Below are 20,225 nucleotides of genomic sequence, written 5' to 3'. Positions count from 1 at the left end.
AACTAAAAGACTGTGGGTGTAACTCAGAGATAGAATGCCCCTGGAGTCAATCCCTAGAACCACAAAAAAATAAAAAAAAATGCAACTATCATGTTCCTAGGTAAAGGGTATTTCCACTTGAGGCAGTCAATTTAGGGTTTCAGACCCCGCTCCCGGCGGGACGGGGCGGGGCCTGCGCGGGGGCGGGGCCTGTGCGCGGAGGGGAGGGGCGAGTCAGGAGGGCGGGGCCTCGGCCACGCTCTGGGCGCTGTGAGGAGCTACAGAACCCTTTGACACCGCCAGCGTACAGCACTGCGCATGCCCGGGGCGTGGCGACGCGGAGGGGGGCCGCGATGACGTGAGGGCGTGGCGCCCAGGCTCCAGGAATTGCCGGAAGCATGGCCACGCTGCGCAGGCTAGGGGAGGTACCGAGACACTTGCTGGTCTGCGAGAAGTCCAACTTCGGCCACGAGAAGTCGCGCCACCGGCATCTCGTGGAAACGCACTGTCACAACTATAGGGTGAGTCAGGCCGCGCTCGGCCCTGCACTCCTGGGGGGCTCGGGAAGAGGCTCGGAGGGCGGGGTACGCCGGGAGACGTGGTCCTCACGCGGGCCTGTGGCAGGACTACAACTCCCAGCATGCGCCGCGCGCGGGGCTGCCCGCCAGGTTTCTGCCGCGCACCTCGGGCATTGAGTCTGGGAACCGTGTTCTTTTGCCCAGTTCCCGGCGCGTTTGTGGCCCTCCCCCCGACCGCGTCTCTTTTCTGCTGTTTCATTTCCTCTCCCACCTGCCTACCTGTGCATCTTTCCAAAGCATCGTGCAGCCTGTGCCCAGGAAGCGACCTGCCTGTCTAAACTGTTTATGGGAGCTGGTTTGATACCTGAGAAACTCCTAGTATACCCAACCTTGAGTAAATTAGGGCTTGAGTAAGCATTTTACATTTTAAATTGTGGTCCCTGATTGACTTCCCCGAGACAGTAAGTGACGACTTGATCCGCAGAAACAGATTGGTGTTGGAACTTCAGGAGAGGGACCTTAAAGATGTGCGCGCTTGGGCAAGTTTTGAAACCTGCTCGGTTTTAACTTTAGATTGGAAAGATCGTCACAGACAGCAGCAGTCAGGGATATCTACCTTAACTCGGCTACTCTGACCTGTTGAATTTCGTTGTCTGTCTATAAAATGGAAACCCGCCGGGCATGGTAGTGCACACTTATAATCCCAATACTTGGTAGGCAGAGACAGGAGGATCACGGGTTGGAGGACAGCCTCAGCAACTTTGTGAGGCCCTCCGCAACTTAATGAGACCTATTACAAAATAAAATAAATAAAGCCAGACGTGGTGGTGCATACTTGTAATTATAGCATTTGGGAGGCTGAGAGGATGCGGTTCATGGACAGACTCAGATACTTAACGAGGCCCTTTGCAACTCAGTGAGACCCTGTTTCAAAGTAAAGAATGAAGGCCGGGCGTGGTGGCGCACGCTTGTAATCCCCGCGCTTGGGAGGCGGAGACAGGAGGATCGCGCTGGTTCGAAGCCAGCCTCGCTGGTTTAAGAGACTCTGTTTCCACATAAAAATGTTAAAAAATAGGTCTGGGAGTGTAGCCCGTGGGAGTGTAGCCCGGAGGTAGAAGGGCTTCCAGGAACCCCAGTACCACCACCAAAAAAAAAAAAAAAAAAAAAGTAAAGAAATCGGCTGGGGGTGGGGGTGTAGCTCAGAGGTACATCTAAGCTACACCCTCAGCCCTTTTTTATTTTGGGTGTTGAAACAGGGTCTCACTAGGTTGCTGAGAATCTGGCTAAAATGCTGAGGCTAGTCTCAAACCTGTGATCTTCCTGTCTCATCATGCCGGTGCCCCTGGGTTCCATCCCCACTATGTTGGGGGGGGGGTGGGAGGGGAATAGGGCTGGGAGTGTAGCTCAGAGGTGGAATTCCCCTGAACCCACTTGCTGTGTGGGATTAAGTTCTCGCTGTGTAGGATTAAACACAGAATCATTCTACTTCCGAGCTACACACAATAATTAATAATAATAATAATAATAATAATAATAATAATAATAATAATGGAAACCTAGGAGCACTTCTGCTTCTATGTAGCCTCCTAATAATTGGATGTACTTGGATGTGGTTGTGGTTGTGTCTGCCTGTAATCCCAGTACTTGGAAAGATGAGACAGGAAGATCACAGGTTTGAGACTAGCCTCAGCATTTTAGCCAGATTCTCAGCAACCTAGTGAGACCCTGTTTCAACACCCAAAATAAAAAAGGGCTGAGGGTGTAGCTTAGAGGTAGAATGCTTTTAAATTCAGTCTCCAGTACCACAAAATAATAATAATAAAATTGGATGTCCCTAAATTCCAGGGTAATACCAGGGTAAACAAAAACAAATATAAAGATATTCAGTTATGCAATACTTCTTAAAAAATAAAAGTGAGAGGAAGAGGACATAAAATATATTGTTCATTTGCACACAAAAAAGCAAGCAAGACCTTTCCATTAGAATGTTTCTGCTCAGTGTCTTTCCTGTACTGTATATATGAATGCAGAAATGCAAAACTAGAATTTTCACATTTCTCTTTGCCTGAAATTGGCAGGTTAACTTAAGAGGTTTGTTGTCCTATATTTATATGTGTACCAGTGAAATCTGTGGAGAAATCATGATCAACATTCATGTCATTTCATTCCTAAAAACCTGGTGTTATAGTCTTCTTGCAAATAAGACCTTGTTTGCATTACATATTCCAATAGGTTTCATTTCTCATTCCTGAATGTGGGATATTACCAAAAGAACTGAAAGACCTGGTCATGGCAACTGGACCCTATTACTTTGTGAAGAATTTACCTCTTCATGAATTAATCACATATGAGTTCATCAACACATTTGTAAAGAAAGGTAAGAAAAATTATATAATGTCTCTGAACAAAGTAAGATGAGGAGCCGTATATGGAGAGACCATAGCACAAGACTCAATACTAGAATTCTTTTTTTATTTTTTACTTTGTTTTGTTTTATGGTACTAGGGTTTAAAAACAGAGGCATTCTGCCTCTGAGCTACACCCCCAGCCCTTCTTATTTTTTGTTTTGAAATCAGATCTCACTAGGTTGTTGTGAATCTCTAAGAGGCTGAGGCTGTCTTCAAATCTGTGATCTCCCTGTCTTAGCCTCCCAGGTACTCGGGTCATAGGCGTTCGCCACCATGCCTGGCTGGGTTCTGGTTCCTTGTTTTAAACTGGTGTGTGGGATCCACTATGTGGTCATGTGCATGCATCACTCCCCATCCCTTGGTATTCTTATCCTAAGTTTTCCTGTATCTTCTTTAAGTGGTGGGGTTTTTTTTTTTTATTATACTTGTTCTCAAGTCTTGGACAGGGATATTATAACATAAGGGGATTCATGTTAAAACAAGGATTAATGGAAGGTCTTGTGATTTGTTCTCAGATGCACTGCTGTTGGGTGTATAGCTGCACAGCTCTCTGCTCTCAGCTGTCTCCACAGCAGCTGTTCCAGGTCAGTCTCCTGGTGCCCCCACAGCTGCTGGTCACTGGGCCATATGCTCCTGTGGTTCAGTGTGTCTTAGACTTTTGTGTCCCTGACCCTCCTCCAATCATCCCATACATAGCTGCATCTGCTGGATTGACCAACTTGTTCCAGTAGTTTCCTTGAAATTATATTTAGAGTATCTTGGGGATTCCACCCTTACCTTTCAAGGCACCATATATTGGCCATGGACTTATCTTGTTGTAGTCCTCATATTTGTCTTCTACAGTAGAGGGGAAAATTCTCTGTGAAGAATTCTAATTACCTGCTGCACTTCTCATTCTGCTGGGGCTGCTTGTGAAACTGAACATTTTATAGCTGTTTTCATCAACTTTATTTCTTTCATCTGTTTTGAAATGTGACACTATTTTGTTAATTTTGCGGACACTTATTTTTTAGGCAGGTACTTTTAAATGTCTTACCAAGCCAGGTGTAGCGGTACATGCCTGTAATCTCTGTACTTGGGAGACTGAGAAAGGAAGATTACAGGTTCAAGGCCGGCTTCCGCAACTTAGGCCAGTCTCACCAATTGTGAAACCCTGTTTCAAAATAAAATAGGGGATGTATCTCAGAGGTAGAATGCTCCTGAGTTCAATTCTCATTACCAAAAAAAAAAAAAATCTTACCAAATTTAACTCTTGCAACAACTCTATGAAATATACCTCTGATCCTCTTTTTAATAGGTGAGGAAAGATTTAGTAAGTTTTCAGTTATTAAGCTAGTTGAATAGCTGAGTAGCTTTTTTGTGTGTGTGATACTGGGGATTAAACCCAGAGACATTCTACTTCTGTGCTGTACCCCCAGCCCCTTTTTTAATTTTTTTGTTTTGAAATGGGGTCTCACTAGGTTTCTGAGAGTCTCACTAAATTTTCTGAGGCTGGCCTTGAACCTCCAGTTCTCCTGTCTCGGTCTCCTGAGTATTGGAATTACGGGCATGTGCCACCAATGCCCAGCATATTTTGAATATTAACTCTCTAATCTGTGTATACTTATGTAGTTTCTACTCTGACTTTCTGCTGGTACCTCCAGGGGTACACGTTCCATTCTGAACCCATTTTTCTGCCTGATAATAGTGATGTTACACAAATAGGCCCTTGGTGGGGAGTGAGCCAACTGGAATTCGGCCATGTTGTATGTGTTAGCTTACCTTTCCCATGTGTTAGGTTGGTGAGTGAGCTGGAGCAGCAGAGACTGATCACTACTCACCCGGAAACATTAACATTTTGGAGGTATGATTTTTTTTTTGGTCTTAATTTCTTCTCTGGATTTTTTGTCTTATAGGTTCATGCTATGCACTAACATACAATACAAATATTGATGAAGATAATACTGTGGCTCTGCTCCCAAATGGTAACAACACATTTTTTCTTTCTATAATTATAAAAGAAATGCAGATTTTAAAAACAAATTCAGATCTATACAGAATAAAGCAAAGGTTCCCCCTCCTTCCTAACTCATTCCCCGTCTTAGAAGGAACTATTATTAGTTTGGGATTTATTCTTCCAGGTATTTTTTTTTTTACATAGATTACATTATACTAAATGTTCTCTTTTCCCAAGCTACCCATCACAGACATCTTTCCATATCAGTTCATACAGTTCTAACTCAGCTTTTAATGTTAAAGATATTTGAAATATTGTGTGTATCATGATTTAACTGTTCCTTCTTTAGTAGAAATTTATATTATTTCTAGTTTCACTATTATAAATAACCTTTATATGTACATGTGTACAAATAACATTGATATATTATAAAGTCCATGTATGTAGTCTGTTACTTTGATATCAAACTGCTCAATTCCCTTGCATTCTTAGAGAAGATAAGTCATGTTTTTAGCCTGATTTATGGAAACTATTATTTGATGTATAGGGAAGTTAATCTTATCACTGGATAAAGACACTTATGAAGAAACTGGACTTCAAGGTCGTCCATCTCAATATTCTGGCAGAAAAGCTATGAAATTTAGTAAGTATTGTACTCCATCAGTTTCCAACAAGCCAGTAATTGTCCTGAAGCAATTTAAATGTAAATACTTGGATTGTTGTTGATCCCTTTGTTTAGAAAACTACTCTTCCTTGAGTTAAAACTTCTGACTCAAGTAGTTATGGGTTGGACTTCCCAGAGAATGAGATGATATTGTTAAATCTGTTTCTCTTCAGCTGTAGGTTATATTTTATAAAGGTCATAGAATTGCACATCTATTAGATATATATGTTTGGGTTAAAAATTCAAAGTAATGAGTTCAAGATAGTAGTCTTATGATTTGTTCTTAATTAAAAAAAAAAATTTCCAGCCAGGCATGGTGGCACATGCTTGTAATCCCAGGATTTGGGAGTCTGAGACAGGAGGATTGCAGTTTGCGGAGAGCCTCAGCTATTACTTAGTGATGCCCTTTGCAACTCAGTAAGACCCTATTGCAAAATAAAGAATAAAAGATAGGGCTGGGGGTGTAGCTCAGAGGTAGAATACCCCTGGGTTCCATCCCTAGTACCGCAAAAATAAATAAATAATAATAATAAATTTCTTTTAATTTCTCCAAGTCTTTATGATCACTAGTAGAAATTCACTCATGAGAAGAGATGTGACAGTATTATTAGGATGACCACATCCACAGATGGACTAGAGTTGACTTCATGAGGAGGTCTGCTGTTGGTCTTTGACTTAGGAAAAATAGGAATTTAAACATCTGTTGTTTCTAGCTCTTTTTGTTTGTTTTTGGTGCTGGGAATTGAACTCAGGGGCATTCTGCCTTTGAGCTATACCCCCAGACTTATTTTGAAACTGGTTTCTCTAGGTTGCTAAGAACCTTTCTAAGTTGCCGAGACGGTCCTTGAACCTGCAGTCGTCCTCCTTTTTTCAGCCTCCCAAGTACTGGGATTATTCCAGTAAACCTTACTGGAATAAGATTTACTAATCCCAGTACTTATTGTTACAAGCTCTCAATGCTAGAAATGCCCACTGAAAGGGTGTTTTTGACTTGGTAAATAAAGGGAATACAAGAATAAAGTAATTTTTATGATTTATGAGACTTCCAAAAGTTTTGACTTTTTAATAGAATAGCTTCTCCATAGTGCAAGTTATGTATATTTGAATGAACTATATATTTCTTTCTCCACTTTTAAAGTTGTTTCCATTGATTTGATGGATTTATCCTTTAACCCGGATTCTAAGACGTATGAAAGAACATGTTGGTCTTTCAAAGAAAAGAACCCACTGAAATTTGATTTTCTTTTGGCTTGGCATCATACAGGTATGAAGAATAAATTATGTAATGATACAGTGATTGTGAAATTTAATGTTAATTAAAGAGAGTAAAGGGAGGATTGAATGGTGATTTATCCCAATCATCAAGGGACATTGTATACGTAGATATATAAACATTATGAAAGGAACTACTTCAGCTCTTCTGATGTCACTGAGAATTTTAGCTCAGTATAATCTAGGCCTGAACACCATCTGCCTCAGTCTTTTTGGATTATATGTCGATCCATAGATCTTAAGAGTGGCTTTAGCATGGCTTACTTTTATCTATTTCTCCCTTTCCTTCCCCCCAGCTTACCTCAAATAGCCTTGGCTACAGTATTTTAACACTAATTATAATTTTATATGTGTGTGTGTGATCTTTTTTATTATTGCAGGGTAATAATTCAGGCAGACCATAAGTGGCAGATTGTTGTAACTTTTCATTAGAACACTAAATTTGGTTCTAATTTGATGTTCATTATATCTGTTAATCTGCTTACAAGAGCCACGTACATTGCTTCTTTTAGAAGTGTATCTTTGAAGCTGGCCATGGTGCATGTTTGTAATCCTAGTACCTGGGAGATTAGACGGGAGGATTGCAGGATCAGAGCCAGCCTCAGCAAGTAGCAAGGCTCTCAGCCATCTAGTGAGACCCTGTTTTCAAATGAGAAACAAAGTGGGGATGGACCAGAGGTTTAGCTTGGAGGTAGAATGCCTTTTGATTTAGTCTTCAGTATCTCTGTATCTCTGGCCCATTACCTGATTATAATAAAATCAAAACCTTAGGAATTATGATGGTCGAGAACTCTTCTTTAGGGGATAGGGAAGCACATAGGTCTGTTTTGGAAACAGGCCTACCTTTCTGCTCCTCATGGGAGGTTCCTGGTCACTGGATACCTCAAGTCGCTTCCATGAGTCCTAGTTCATTAATATTTTCTACGAGTCTCCTCTGGAGACACTCTCACAAACATACCTAGAAATAATGTTTTGTCAGTCTAATTGACATCTAAAATTAACCATCACACAGAGACTCAGCATTTGCCCCAGTTCAGCAAGGCCACCACCTATAGAGTGACATAAAGTTGATCCAGTAATACGTCATGTGCAGCGGGTTTTATTTCAGGACAGGAACCCAGAGCATAAGGATCTCAAATCTTTTATAATGGGCAGTAAGCTTGCTAATCTCTGTCCAGAGAGTTGGGGGGAGAGACATATTTCCATTTTACTGGACAGTAAGTCAGCTTGCCCTTTGCTTTGAGGGGGTGTGGGGACGGGCCCCTCTTTCAGTCTTCCAAGGCTGCAGGCTACATACATATTTCTGAAAAGATACACTGGATTTTACTGGGTTTTCAAAGGCAAGCTCGAATGAGAGTCTTATCTTCATTCAGCTCCTTGTCTGCTTGCTGTATAGAGATTGTGCAAATGTGCTCCTCTGTCTATAGTGTTTACTAATGTTACTCAGACCTAAGGAATGCTTTGGGGTTTATGTATTAAGTTGAAATTTTCTTATTAAGTTAAATGATGAAAGCAATATGGATCCAAACTGAAAGCATCCTCTATTTCTAGGAAAAGTATGAGAAAGATAAATGTCTGCAGAACTTGAGCACAAGTTGCTGAAAGTAACTTTAAATGATTTTCATTTGAACACTGCTTTGCAGAGCTTTCATCTTACTTAGTCCCACTTGCTTCCTGTTAACTCTCAAAAGGAATGGGATCATTTCGGAGGTTCCCTGGACTCGTTGACAGTATTAATGTGGCCTGTTAACATGGTGTGTTTTAAGGTGCGGAAGAAGCGACAATGATGTCATACTTTTCCAAATACCAAATTCAGGAACACCAGCCAAAAGTAGTGCTGAGAACACTGAAAGACCTGCAGTGCCCGGGGCTGCAGAGCAGTGAGCTGGAGGGGCAGCCAGAGGCCGCCTGCAGTGCCGGGCAGCTCTTCGACTGGCTTGGCGCCGTCTTCTGCAACGTGGACCTGTGGGTATCCAAACTCCCCAGTCATGTGGGGTTCTGGCTTGCTGAATGTTTTTCACTGAAGTTTAATCTTCGGATGTGATTGTAGAGTGGGTATAAGCATGTTATCTTTCTTTTTCTTTATGACAGAAATAACGAGCCTGATAGTTTTATATCAACCTATTGTTGTCCTCAGCCAAGCACAGTTGTGGCCAAAGCTTACTTGTGTACAATCACTGGTTTCATACTTCCAGAGAAGATCTTGGGCCTACTGGAACATCTGTGGTAAGAACTCTGGTCATTTATGACTTTCTCTTTGGTGCCACACTGACATGTTAAGAATAGTGCTAGTGAGCCGGGCGTGGTGGCACCCGCTTATAATCCCAGCATTCAGGAGGCTGAGACCAGAGGATCGCGGTTCGCAGACAGCCTCAGCTACTTAGTGAGGCCCTCTGCAACTCAGTAAGACCTGGTTTCAAAATAAAGAATACAAAAATAGGGCAGGGGGTGTACCTCAGAGGTCGAATGCCCCTGGGTTCCATCCCCAGACCTAAAAAAAAAAAAAAAAAAATAGTGCTAGTGTTCCACAAGGCAAGGCCCTTTGCACCCGTTTTCTCTCTTTGCAGAATCAAAGTGTAGTAACATCATCATCTTAAGCAGCACAATTATCCTTGCTGATAGGAGAATATTAACAAAGTAGTTGTTCTTATGACAAAAAAAAGCAGAGTTTAAATATTCATTTGGAAAACAAACGGCTTTTCTTTTTCTTGGTTCTGCTTCCCTTGGACATTTTGGTGCAAAATTATAACATTATTTAAATTACAACAGTATTCTGTGGGACAAATTCTGACCTCTTCAAAATATCAGTGTTTTGCAAAATGTCCCATTCTGGGATAGGGTAGAAAGCAGTTGATTATTCCTGAATCTAGTTCATATTAAAGATGTGTTCTGCCGGGCGTGGTGGCCCACGCTTGTAATCCCCGCTCTTGGGAGGCGGAGACAGGAGAATTGCACAGGTTCGAAGCCAGCTGTGCTGGCTTAAGAGATCCTGTTTCAAAAAAAAAAAAGATGTATTCCAGCACTAAAATTTTATGAATCACTAGTGATTAACATGTGTCAAGTATTGTATAGAATAGTATAGAATTTTTTCATTTTAGTAGGTATCATATAAAATTGTGTCTAATGTGAGGACACTCAAATCCCATATTTGAATGCTCTCAGATCTTATTTGTGGACAACTGAGCATAATATTATGCTCATAAGAGTAACTTGAGCATAATCTTATTTAGTAGACTTGCCTTCTCAGTCTTTCAGAATGTCTTCTATCTCAGCCTTCAGGGTTTTCTTTTTTTCTTTTTTTTTGCGGGTCTGAGGATGGAACCCAGGGGCATTCTACCTCTGAGCTATGCCCCTTGCCCTATTTTTTATTCTTTATTTTGAAACAGGATCTCACTAAGTTGCAGAGAGCCTCACTAAGTGGCTGAGGCTGTCCTCAAACTGTGATCCTCCAGTCTCAGCCTCCCGAATGCTGGGATTACAAGCCTGTGCCACCATTCCCAGTTCAGGGTTTTCTTTTTGAAACCCAGCATCCTTTTTTTTTTTTTTTTAATGTGGATCATATTGAAAATGGCATACATTTACACAATGCTTAGTCCCCCCCCACCTTGCTTCCTCTTTCTCTCCCTCCCAACACTGAGTGTCCAGGTTGACCATGCTACATTCATACTTATATTCCAGTTAATCAACCTCAGCCTTCTTCCTCTCCTACCCTTCCTTTCTAGCTTTTCTGAGGTTTCCCTTCCATTATCTGGAGTCCCTCTGGTATCCCTAATACTCTGTAGTTTGGGCATATTAGAGAAAACATATGTCCCTTCTCTTTCTGTGCTTGGCTGGTCTCACTTAACATAATGTTCTCCAGGTCTTTCCATCTTCTTGCGAATTACATGATTTTGTTCTTCTTTATTGCTGAGTAGAATTCCATTGTGTGTATTTCCCATAATTTTGCAATCCATTCATCTGTTGATGGAGACCTAGGTTGGTTCCATATTTTAGTTATTATGAATTGTGTTGCTATGAATATGGGTATGCATATGTAGTTCTCTGATTTTAACCCCTTTGGAAAGATAGCCAGGAGTTGGTAAAGCCAGATCATATGGTGGATCCATTCCCAGTTTTCTAAGTACTCTCCACAGTGATCTCCATAGCAGCTGAACTAGTTTGCACTGCCACCAACAGTGTAAAAGAGTTTCACTTTCCCCACATCCTTGCCAGCATTTGTTGTTATTTGACTTCTTTATGTTTGCCACTCTGATTGGGGTTAGATGGAATCTCAGTGTAGTTTTGATTTGCATCTCCCTGATGGCTAATAATGTTGAACATCTTTTCATGTATCTATTGGCCATTTGTATCTCTTCTTTTGTGAAGTGTCTATTCAGTTCAGTTGCCCATTTCTTGACTGGGTTATTTGTTTTGCTAGTGTAGAGTCTTTTGAGCTTTTTGTATATTCTGGACATTAGCTCTCTATCAGTCTTCTCCCATTCTGTAGGTTTTCTCTTTAGGTTCTTGATGATTTCCTTTGATGAGCAGAAACTTTTTAGTTTGATGCCATCCCACTTGTTAATTCTTGCTTTAATTTCCTGTGCTTTAGAGGTCTTGTTGAGAAAGTTACTGCCTGTGCCTATATTATTATTATTATTATTATTATTTTTTTTTTTTGGTGGTACTGGGGTTCCTGGAAGCCCTTCTCCGGGCTACACTCCCAGACCTATTTTTTAATTTTGGAAACAGGGTCTCTTAAGCCAGTGAGGCTGGCGTCAAACCAGCGTGATCCTCCTGTCTCCGCCTCCCAAGCGCGGGGATTATAGCGTGCGCCACCACGCCCCGCTGCCTGTGCCTATATGTTGTAGTGTTGAGCCTGTGACTTCCTCTAATAACGTCACAGTCGCTAGTCTAATTTTCAAGTTTTTTTGATCCATCTCCAGTTGATTCCTGAGCATGGTGAGAGGTAAGGATTTAGTTCCATCTTTCTACAAATGGATAGCCAGTTCTCCCAGCACCATTTGTTGAAAAGGCTATCTTTTCTCCAGCGTATGAGTTTGGCCCCTCTGTCAGAGATCAATGTTTCTGGATCTTCTATTCTGTTCCGTTGGTCTATGTGCCTGTTGTTGTGCTAATACCATTTTTACTACTATTACTCTGTAGTATAATTTGAAGTCAGGGATTGTGATGCCTCCTGCCTGGTTCTTATTGCTGAGAATTGCTTTGGCTATTCTGGGTCTTTTCTTTCTCCATATAAAATTCATGACTGATTCTTGTAGGTATATGAAGAATGTCATTGTGCACTGAATCTGTAGATCACTTTTGGCAGAATGGCCATTTTGATGGTATTTATTCTGCCTCTCCTTGAGCAAGGGAGATCTTTCCATCTTCCAAGGTTTTCTTCAATTTATTTTTTTTAATGTTTTATAGTTTTTAATGTAGAGGTCTTTTACAAAAGTCTTTGGTTGGTTTATTCCTAGGTATTTTTATTGGTTTTGAAGTTATTGTGAATGGAATTGTTTTATTTCTTTCATTGTGGGTTCATTGTTAGTGTAAAGAAAAGCAGCTGATTTCTTTAGGTTGATTTTGTATCCTTCAACTTTGCTAAGTTGGTCAAATAGCTCCAGTTGTCTTTTGGTTGAGTTCTTTGGGTCTTCTAGATAAAGGATAATGTCATCTGCAGACAAGGAAAATTTTAATTCCTTTTTTTCCATTTGAATTCCTTTGATATTCTTCTCTTATTGCTGTGGCAAGAGCCTTGACTATACTGAAAAGGAGTGGTGATAGTGGGCATCCTTGTCTTGTTCCTGAATTTAGAGGAAATTCTTACAGTTTTTCCATTCAGTATGATGTTGGCTTTGGGTTTGTGATGTTGAAATATCTTCCTTCTATTACAATTTTCTGCAGTGTTTTTATTTATTTATTTATTTATTTATTTATTTATTTATTTATTTTGGTGGTACTGGGGGTGGAACCCAGAGGCTTTCTACCTCCGGGCTATGCTCCCAGACCAATTTTATATTTTATTTGGAAACAGGGTCTCACTAAGTTGCTGAGAGCCTCACTCAGTAACTGAGGCTGGCTTCGAACCTGCGCGATCCTCCTGTCTCAGCCTCCCAAGCGCAGGGATTACAAGCGTGCGCCACCACGCCCGGCTCTGCAGTGTTTTTAACATGAATGGGTGTTGGATTTTGTCAAATGCTTTTTCAGCATCTATTGATACGATCATGTGGTTTTTGTCCTCAGTTCTATTTATGTGGTGAATAACATGTATTGATTTGGGTATGTTGAATCAGCCTTGCTTTTCTGGGATGAAACCAACTTGGTCATGGTGTACAATTCTCTTGATATGTTTTTGAATGCATATAGCTAGAATTTTGTTTAGAATTTTTACATCTATGTTCATCAAGGATATTGGTCTGTTTTCTTTTCTTGAGGTATCTTTATTTGTTTTTGGTATTAATGTGATACTGGTCTTATAGAAGGAGATTAGGAGAATTTCATCTCTTTCAATTTCCTGGAACAAATTGTGAAGTATTGGGATTAGTTCTTCGCTGAAGGTTTTGTAGAATTCAGTTGGAAACCTGTCAGGGCCTGGGCTTTTCTTTGATGGAAGAATTTGTATTGTTTCTATTTCTTTGCTTGCTCTTGGTTGGTTTAAGCTTGCAATGCCCTCTTGGTTTAATTCAGGTAGGTTATATGTGCTTAGACGTCTCAATTTCTTCCATGTTTTGTAGTCTAGTGGAGTATAAATTTTTGAAATAGTTTCTGATAATCTTTTGAATTTCCCCACTGTCTGTGGTGATGTCTCCTTTTTTTATTTCTAAGTTTAATTGATTTCTCTTTTATTTTGGTTAGGTTGGCCAGGGGTTTGTCAATCCTATTAATCTTTTCAAATAATCAGCTTTTTGTTTTGTTTATTCTTTGAAATGTATTTTTATTCTCTATTTCACTTATTTCTGCTTTCATTTTAATTTTTTCCTGCTTTCTGCTGGCTTTGGGATTAGACTGCTGCAGTCTTTAAAGGTCCTTGAGATGTATCATTAGGTTGTTTACTTGGTGACTCTCTGTTCTTCTTATGTGGGCACTCAGTGCTATAAACTTTCCTCTTAATACGCCCTTCAAAGTGTCCCATAGATATTGGTATGTTTTGTCTCTATCTTCATTTAATTCTAAGAATTTATTGATTTTTCCTCTTATTTCTTTTTTTTTTTTTTTTTTTTTTTTTTTTGGTGGTACTGGGGTTCCTGGAAGCCCTTCTACCTCGGGGCTACACTCCCAGACCTATTTTTACATTTTCATTTTGGAAACAGGGTCTCCTAAACCAGCGCACGGCTGGCTTCGAACCTGCGCGATCTTCCTGTCTCCGCCTCCCAAGCGCGGGGATTACAAGCGTGCGCCACCACGCCCGGCGATTTTTCCTCTTATTTCTGATCTTACCCACTCATCATTCAGTAGTGTATCATTCAATCTCCATGTATTTAAATAGTTTCTTTTGGTCTTCCTATTGTCAATTTCTACTTTTCATTTCCTTATGGTCCGAAAAGATGCAGGGAAATATATTACATCTTTTGAATTTGCTGGTGCTTGGTTTGTGGCCTAGGATGTGATCTATTTTGGAGAAGGTTCCATGGGCACTTGAGAAGAATGTGTATTCTGCTGTTCGTGGTTGAAACATTCTGAGATGTATTTTAGGCCCATTTGGTTTATAGTTTTCTTTAGTTCTGAAGAGTCTTTACTAATCTTTTGCCTTGAAGATCAATCTAGTGGCGTGAGTGATATGTTGAAATCTCCCAATATTATGTATTGGGTCTATTTGAGATCTGATGTCCTGAAGGGACAATTGTACACCCACATTTGGGGTATAAACATTTACTGTCATTATATCTACCTGGTGAATTGTTCCTTTTAATAAAAGGAAGTGTTTTAGCTTTGTCTCTTCTGATGTGTTTTAGCCTAAAGTCTGTTTTGATGGATATCAGTGTTGCTACTACTGCCCATTTTTGGTCTCCATTAGCATGATATAACTTTTTTCCATCCTTTCAGTTTCAGCCTTTGAATGTCTTTGGCTGTAAGGTGAGTTTCTTTCAAGCAGCATATATTTGTATTATGTTTTTTAATTCACATTGCCAGTGTATGTATTTTAATTGGTGAGTTAAGACCATTCACGTTCAGGATTATTATTGAAATATGATTTTTGTTTCCTGCTGTTTTGTGTTCTATCTTCTGCTTGATATATTATTTCTTCTTTGCTTAGTTGCCCTACTAATCGACTTCATCTCTTCTCTGTTTCTGAAATTTGTTTCTTTTTTCTTTATGGTTTATTTCTTTAAGTATTTTCTATAGTGTTGGCTTTGTATTCATGATTTTTTGAGATTTTGCTTATCTTGAAACACTTTTGTTTCTCCATCAATTTTGAATAATAACCTTTTTGGATATAGCAGTTTTGGTTGGAAGTTGTTTTCTTCCATGGTTTGGATTACATCACACCAGTCTCTCCTGGCATTCACAACTTGGGTTGTAAAGTCTGGGGTGATTTTTATTGTTTTGTCCCTGTATGTCACCCATTATTTTGCTGTCACTACTATTAAGATTCTTTCCTTAGCCTCTGTGTTGGTCATTTTGATTATTACATGGTGTGGGGAGGTCCTTCTTTGATCTTGTCTTACCAGTGTTCTGTATGTCTCCTGTACATGTATGTCCAAGTCTCTTTCCATGTTTGGGAAATTCTCTGAAATTACTTCTCTGAAGAGATTATAAATACCCTTGGTCTTTACCTCTACCCCTTCTTTAATGCCTTTTATCTGTAAATTCAGACGTTTCATGTTGTCCCATAGTTGTTGGATGTTTAGGTTTGGTTGCTGTAGTGACTTCTGTATGCTGCTGTTTGTGGTTTCAGTTTTGAATGAACTGTCTTCTAACAGTGATATTCTATTTTCCATTTTATCTACTCTTCCAGAAATCTTTTTATTGCTGTCTTCATTTCATTTATTGACCCTTTCGTTATCATTCCAGACCTCTTTCTGATTATTTCTTAATGTCTCCATTTCCTCATTCATTTCCTGTACACTTGCTGTGAGGCCTTTAATCATATTGAAGATCAGGATTTGGAAATTCTTCTTGCATTTCTTGTAGGTCAGTATTTGTGATTTCCCTTATTTCCTCACTGTTCCTAGTTCTTATATTTACAGGGTTCTCAGGCTTGTTCTTCTGATGTCTTGGTATCTTCTTTTTTTCTGTGGGTAATCTGTCTGATCCAATCTTAGCAGTAGGAATTTAGAGGTGTTAGCAAGTTCGTACATGGGTTAGCAGTACTTTTTTCAATGGTGAGTGTTGGATAAGGGGGGAGGAGCTGGGGTAATGGGTACAGGAGATGGGTAAAGTAGAAAATATGATTGAGTAAAGAAAGACTTAAGTATAATAAGGTAGTATCTGATTGAGAATGAGAGAAGGTTAAATAGTAGGATTCTTGTAGTTAGTAGTGTATTTAGGTCTGAAGATATAAAATAGCTTGAATATAAAACAAGGAGATACAATAAGGGAAAAAACAGTTTTGAGAGAAGAGAATAGATAGGCTAGAGTAAGGAAGTTTTAAAAGGAATAAGGGAAGGAGCAAACAAACATGCATAAAGGAACAAAACAAATTACAAAAATTATCAATTATAAGTCAAAGACAAAAAACTAACCAAAACAAAAAAAAAGTATAAGAAAAAAGAAAAAGAACAAAAAGATCTAGTGACAGTGTGAGAGACAAAAAAATATAAAAAAGAGCAGTCCTAATTTACATATATAGGGACGGGCCCATATAATATCTGTATATCTGTTCACTGTGGTAGATTCTAGAGTATATTCCAGTGTCTTTCATTTGCTCCGTGCAACCTGTTGTCAGCTTTTGGACCCACTTTATGAGTGTTTCTGCTCCGTGTTCTCTGGCCCTGGCTCTGCGCTCTCCGCCCTGGGCTCTATGATCTCAGGCCTTGTGCTCTGCACCGTCCTGCCCTGGGCCTGCGACTCCCTACCTGCACCCAGAGGGCGTCCAGTGTCTTGGAATGACCCCGTGCGACCCTGTGCACGCATCGTGCTTTGAACATTATGGGCCTTTTCTGTGGCTCTGGAGGCTCTAACTGGGCGTTTATAGTGGATCTTACATTCAGAGAACTGGATTTCCTTCTCCCGTGGTTCTCTATGATATCTTCCACTGCTCTGTTTATTTTGCTTGTCAAGACTCTGCCTTCTTAATAGTTGAATTTTATTTTTTCCAGCTACTGAGATGTGCTGCATCCCACAGTCACCATTTTGAATTCCTCCAAGCTAATTTTCCCAACATCCTTTTCATAGTTACTAGTTTAGTACTTTGCTTTTCTTCAATAAGAAGGTTTTTGCAGGGGAGTGGTGAGTTGGCCTGGGCCTCCTCCCCACTCATGCCATTTTGGCATGGGGCTGTAACTATTTTCTGTATTTCTATCCTTTTAATAAACTTCTTTAAATCTTCAAAAAAAAAGGTTTTTGTGAATTATTCTATATTGTTTCAGTGAACAGAGATTAAGAATAGCACTTTCTTTTTTCTTTTGTGGTACTGGGGATTGAACCCAGGGGCATTTCTAGCTCTGAACCACACCCCCAGCCCTATTTTATTTTGTAGTTTGAAACAGGGTCTCATTAAGTTGTGGAGGACCTCACTAATTTGCTGAGGTTGGCCTCAAACCTGTGATCTCCTGTCTCAGCCATCCAAGCACTGAGATTATAGGTGTGCACCACCATGCCTGGCTGAGAACAGTATTCTTAGTGGAGGGAAACTGTTTTTATATACTGTGTGGAGGTTTTGGGTTTTAGTTCCTTCTATACCTCCGGGCTACACTCCCAGACCTATTTTTTTTTAATATTTTTATTTGGAAACAGGGTCCTTAAGATAGTGCAGCTGGCTTCGAACCTGCACAATCCTCCTGTCTCCGCCTCCCAAGCGCAGGGATTACAAGCGTGCACCACCATGCCTGGCTTAGTTCCCTTAATCTTAATGATCTTTCAGACAGAGGTGGAAACTGGTGCATTTATATATATTTTTGTGCATTTATATAGCATTATACATGTTAGTTAACCTTTATGGAATTCACAACACAGCATCAGGAGTTTAATCTTCATCTCCTGATTTTTATAAAGTAAAGCAGAAGTTTAGTCTTTGTAAATGTTTTTTAAAATGTAGACAGTCCTAAATCTCGTTTGTTAAGAATTGTCTTTCTTTTTCAGTCACTACTTTGATGAACCGAAGTTAGCTCCATGGGTCACATTGTCAGTCCAAGGCTTCGCAGACAGCCCTGTTTCGTGGAGAGAAAATGAACATGGTTTTCGGAAAGGAGGAGAGCATTTATACAACTTTGTGATATTTAACAATCAGGACTATTGGCTTCAGATGGCTGTTGGGGCAAATGATCACTGTCCACCATAAAAAGTATAAAATCATGTTTTTTATGTCTATGTTCATTTCCAGATTTCTTTCTTTTCTTCTCTCATCTTTTCTTTTCTTTCAGTACTGGAGATTGAACCCAGGAGTGTGCTTTACCATTGAGCTATATCAATTTTTTATTTTGAGAAGGGATCTTGCCATGTTGCCCAGGCTGGCCTCAAATTTTGATCCTTTGATCCAAGTAACTGAGATTATAGGCATGCACCTCTGTGCCCAGCTTCTTCTTCTTCTTCTTCTTTTTTTTTTTTTTTTTTTGGTGGTGGTGGGGGGAAGATGCTGGGTATTGAACTCAGGGGCAGTGTACTTCTGAGCTACACTCCAAGCCCTATTTTATTTTTCATTTGAAATGGTCTTACTAAGTTTCTGAGGCTGGCGTCAAATAGAGATCCTCCTACCTCAGCCTCCTGTGTACTGGGATTGCAGAAGTATGCCAGTGTGCCCAGCTTCGGATTTCTGTATTGTAAGAGGATCATTGTCAGGCTTGTTTAGTGATGAGCATTTGCTTTCTCTTCTGGAGTGGAGTCCATCTGTGACAGCCACACTGGTCGTCCAGTGAATTACTCATAGCTGTTTTCTCTCTAGCATTATAAGCACAGGATTGTGGCTTACTACCTACAATGGTGGGCTGGAATGGCCAGGAGCCAGGGGTCTTGGACCATTGGGGAGGGTGTGTGCTATTACTCATTACAACTATTTCCAATAGTAAAAGAAATCCTTGTATCATCCTTACTCGGGCCAGTCCCTGTTGTGTTTTAAATTCTGTCCACCTATTACCTCCTTAATTCTTACTATGAGGAAACAGGCACAGTGTGATCGGGCTGAGCTAATACTGCTCATGGATCCCAGGCCCACTCTCAGGACAGCCTGGTTCCTTAGAGGGTCTTCTCACTCTTGCCTCAGGAACAGGGAAGGGGCTGTGGAGGCTGTAAGTTTTGAAAGACCAAGTTTACTAACTTTATTTCTGGTAGCATGGTTGATAAGACCAGCTGAATGCGACAGAAATGTATGGAAAACATATGTAGAACCATTTTTTAAAACAACCAAAAAGCCGGGCGTGGTTGCGCACGCTTGTAATCCCCGCGCTTGGGAGGCAGAGACAGGAGGATTGCGCAGATTCGAAGCCAGCCACATGCGCTGGCTCAGGAGACCCTGTTTCCAAAATGAAAATGTAAAAATAGGTCTGGGAGTGTAGCCCGGAGGTAGAAGGGCTTCCAGGAACCCCAGTACCACCAAAAAAATTAAAAAATAAAACAACCAAAAAATTGTAAATAAGAGTTCTCCAAGGCAGTTTTTCTCACATGTGCTGGGGATCTACCCAGCATCTTACTCATGCTAGACAATGAGCCATATCCCCAGGTCTTAATTTTTTGTGGGGGTGGGTACTGGGGATTAAACCTACAGGTCTCTACCTCTTAGCCACACCTCCAGCCATTTTTTTTGTTTTGAAACAGGATCTCACTGAATTGCTGAGGCTGGCTTCAAACCTATTGTCCTCCTATCTCAGCCTCCCAAGTACTGGCATTGTAAGTGTGCACCACAGTGCCTGGCTTAATTTTTTTTCCCCCAATGAAAACAGAAAGCTAATTAATGACATCACTGATGCCACCTGCAGTGGTGAAGGGGCCGCGATAGCGCTCAAGGCTGAGAGCCTTCCCCAGGCGGTAGAAGCACTAGGAGACCTCAGTAACATTGAGACCCTCAACGGATAAGCTCTGTGTAAAGGTGAACTGTGAATGAATCTGTCTGCTTCCCTTACCCCTGTGGTCCCTGGAACAGCAAGGAAGGTTGCTTGTCTCAAGGGAAAATATCCCCTTTGAGAATACACTACAAGCGGTAGTTTTTTGCAAACCTGAGAAGTCTTAAAAAGTCTCAAGCTGGAAATTTAAAGTGATGGTGGACTTTAATGTATTCCAGGTAATGCAGAAGCAAAACAGACTGCCGCTGAAGGAGCTCAGAGGTTGAAAGAATATATAAGTTCATAGTTAAGAATCAGCCCGAAAAAAATGAA

At 40.5% G+C, this 20,225-nt stretch overlaps 1 protein-coding gene across 5 annotated transcripts; it reads left to right on the top strand.

The window, feature by feature from the left end:
- Positions 1–377: 377 nt before the first annotated feature.
- On the top strand, positions 378–18,199 carry RPP40 (ribonuclease P/MRP subunit p40; the record flags this gene model as incomplete). 5 transcript variants are annotated; one of them, XM_080710081.1, is made up of 8 exons in its annotated part: positions 378–500; positions 2,730–2,874; positions 4,801–4,869; positions 5,389–5,484; positions 6,644–6,769; positions 8,544–8,742; positions 8,869–9,000; positions 18,001–18,199. In XM_080710081.1, 8 exons carry the CDS (start codon positions 378–380, stop codon positions 18,197–18,199), a joined length of 1,089 nt encoding a protein of 362 aa, XP_080566207.1. The 5 variants fall into 5 exon arrangements, with proteins under 5 accessions (XP_080566207.1, XP_080566206.1, XP_080566208.1 ...); XM_080710080.1 differs by having other exon boundaries at positions 8,869–9,003; XM_080710082.1 differs by lacking the exon at positions 4,801–4,869 and having other exon boundaries at positions 8,869–9,003.
- Positions 18,200–20,225: the final 2,026 nt, after the last annotated feature.

The sequence above is a fragment of the Muscardinus avellanarius genome (assembly GCF_963383645.1).
Source record: "Muscardinus avellanarius genome assembly, chromosome: 14".
In the NCBI taxonomy this organism is placed as follows: domain Eukaryota; kingdom Metazoa; phylum Chordata; class Mammalia; order Rodentia; family Gliridae; genus Muscardinus; species Muscardinus avellanarius.
This window is presented reverse-complemented; position numbering and strand designations above follow the sequence as displayed.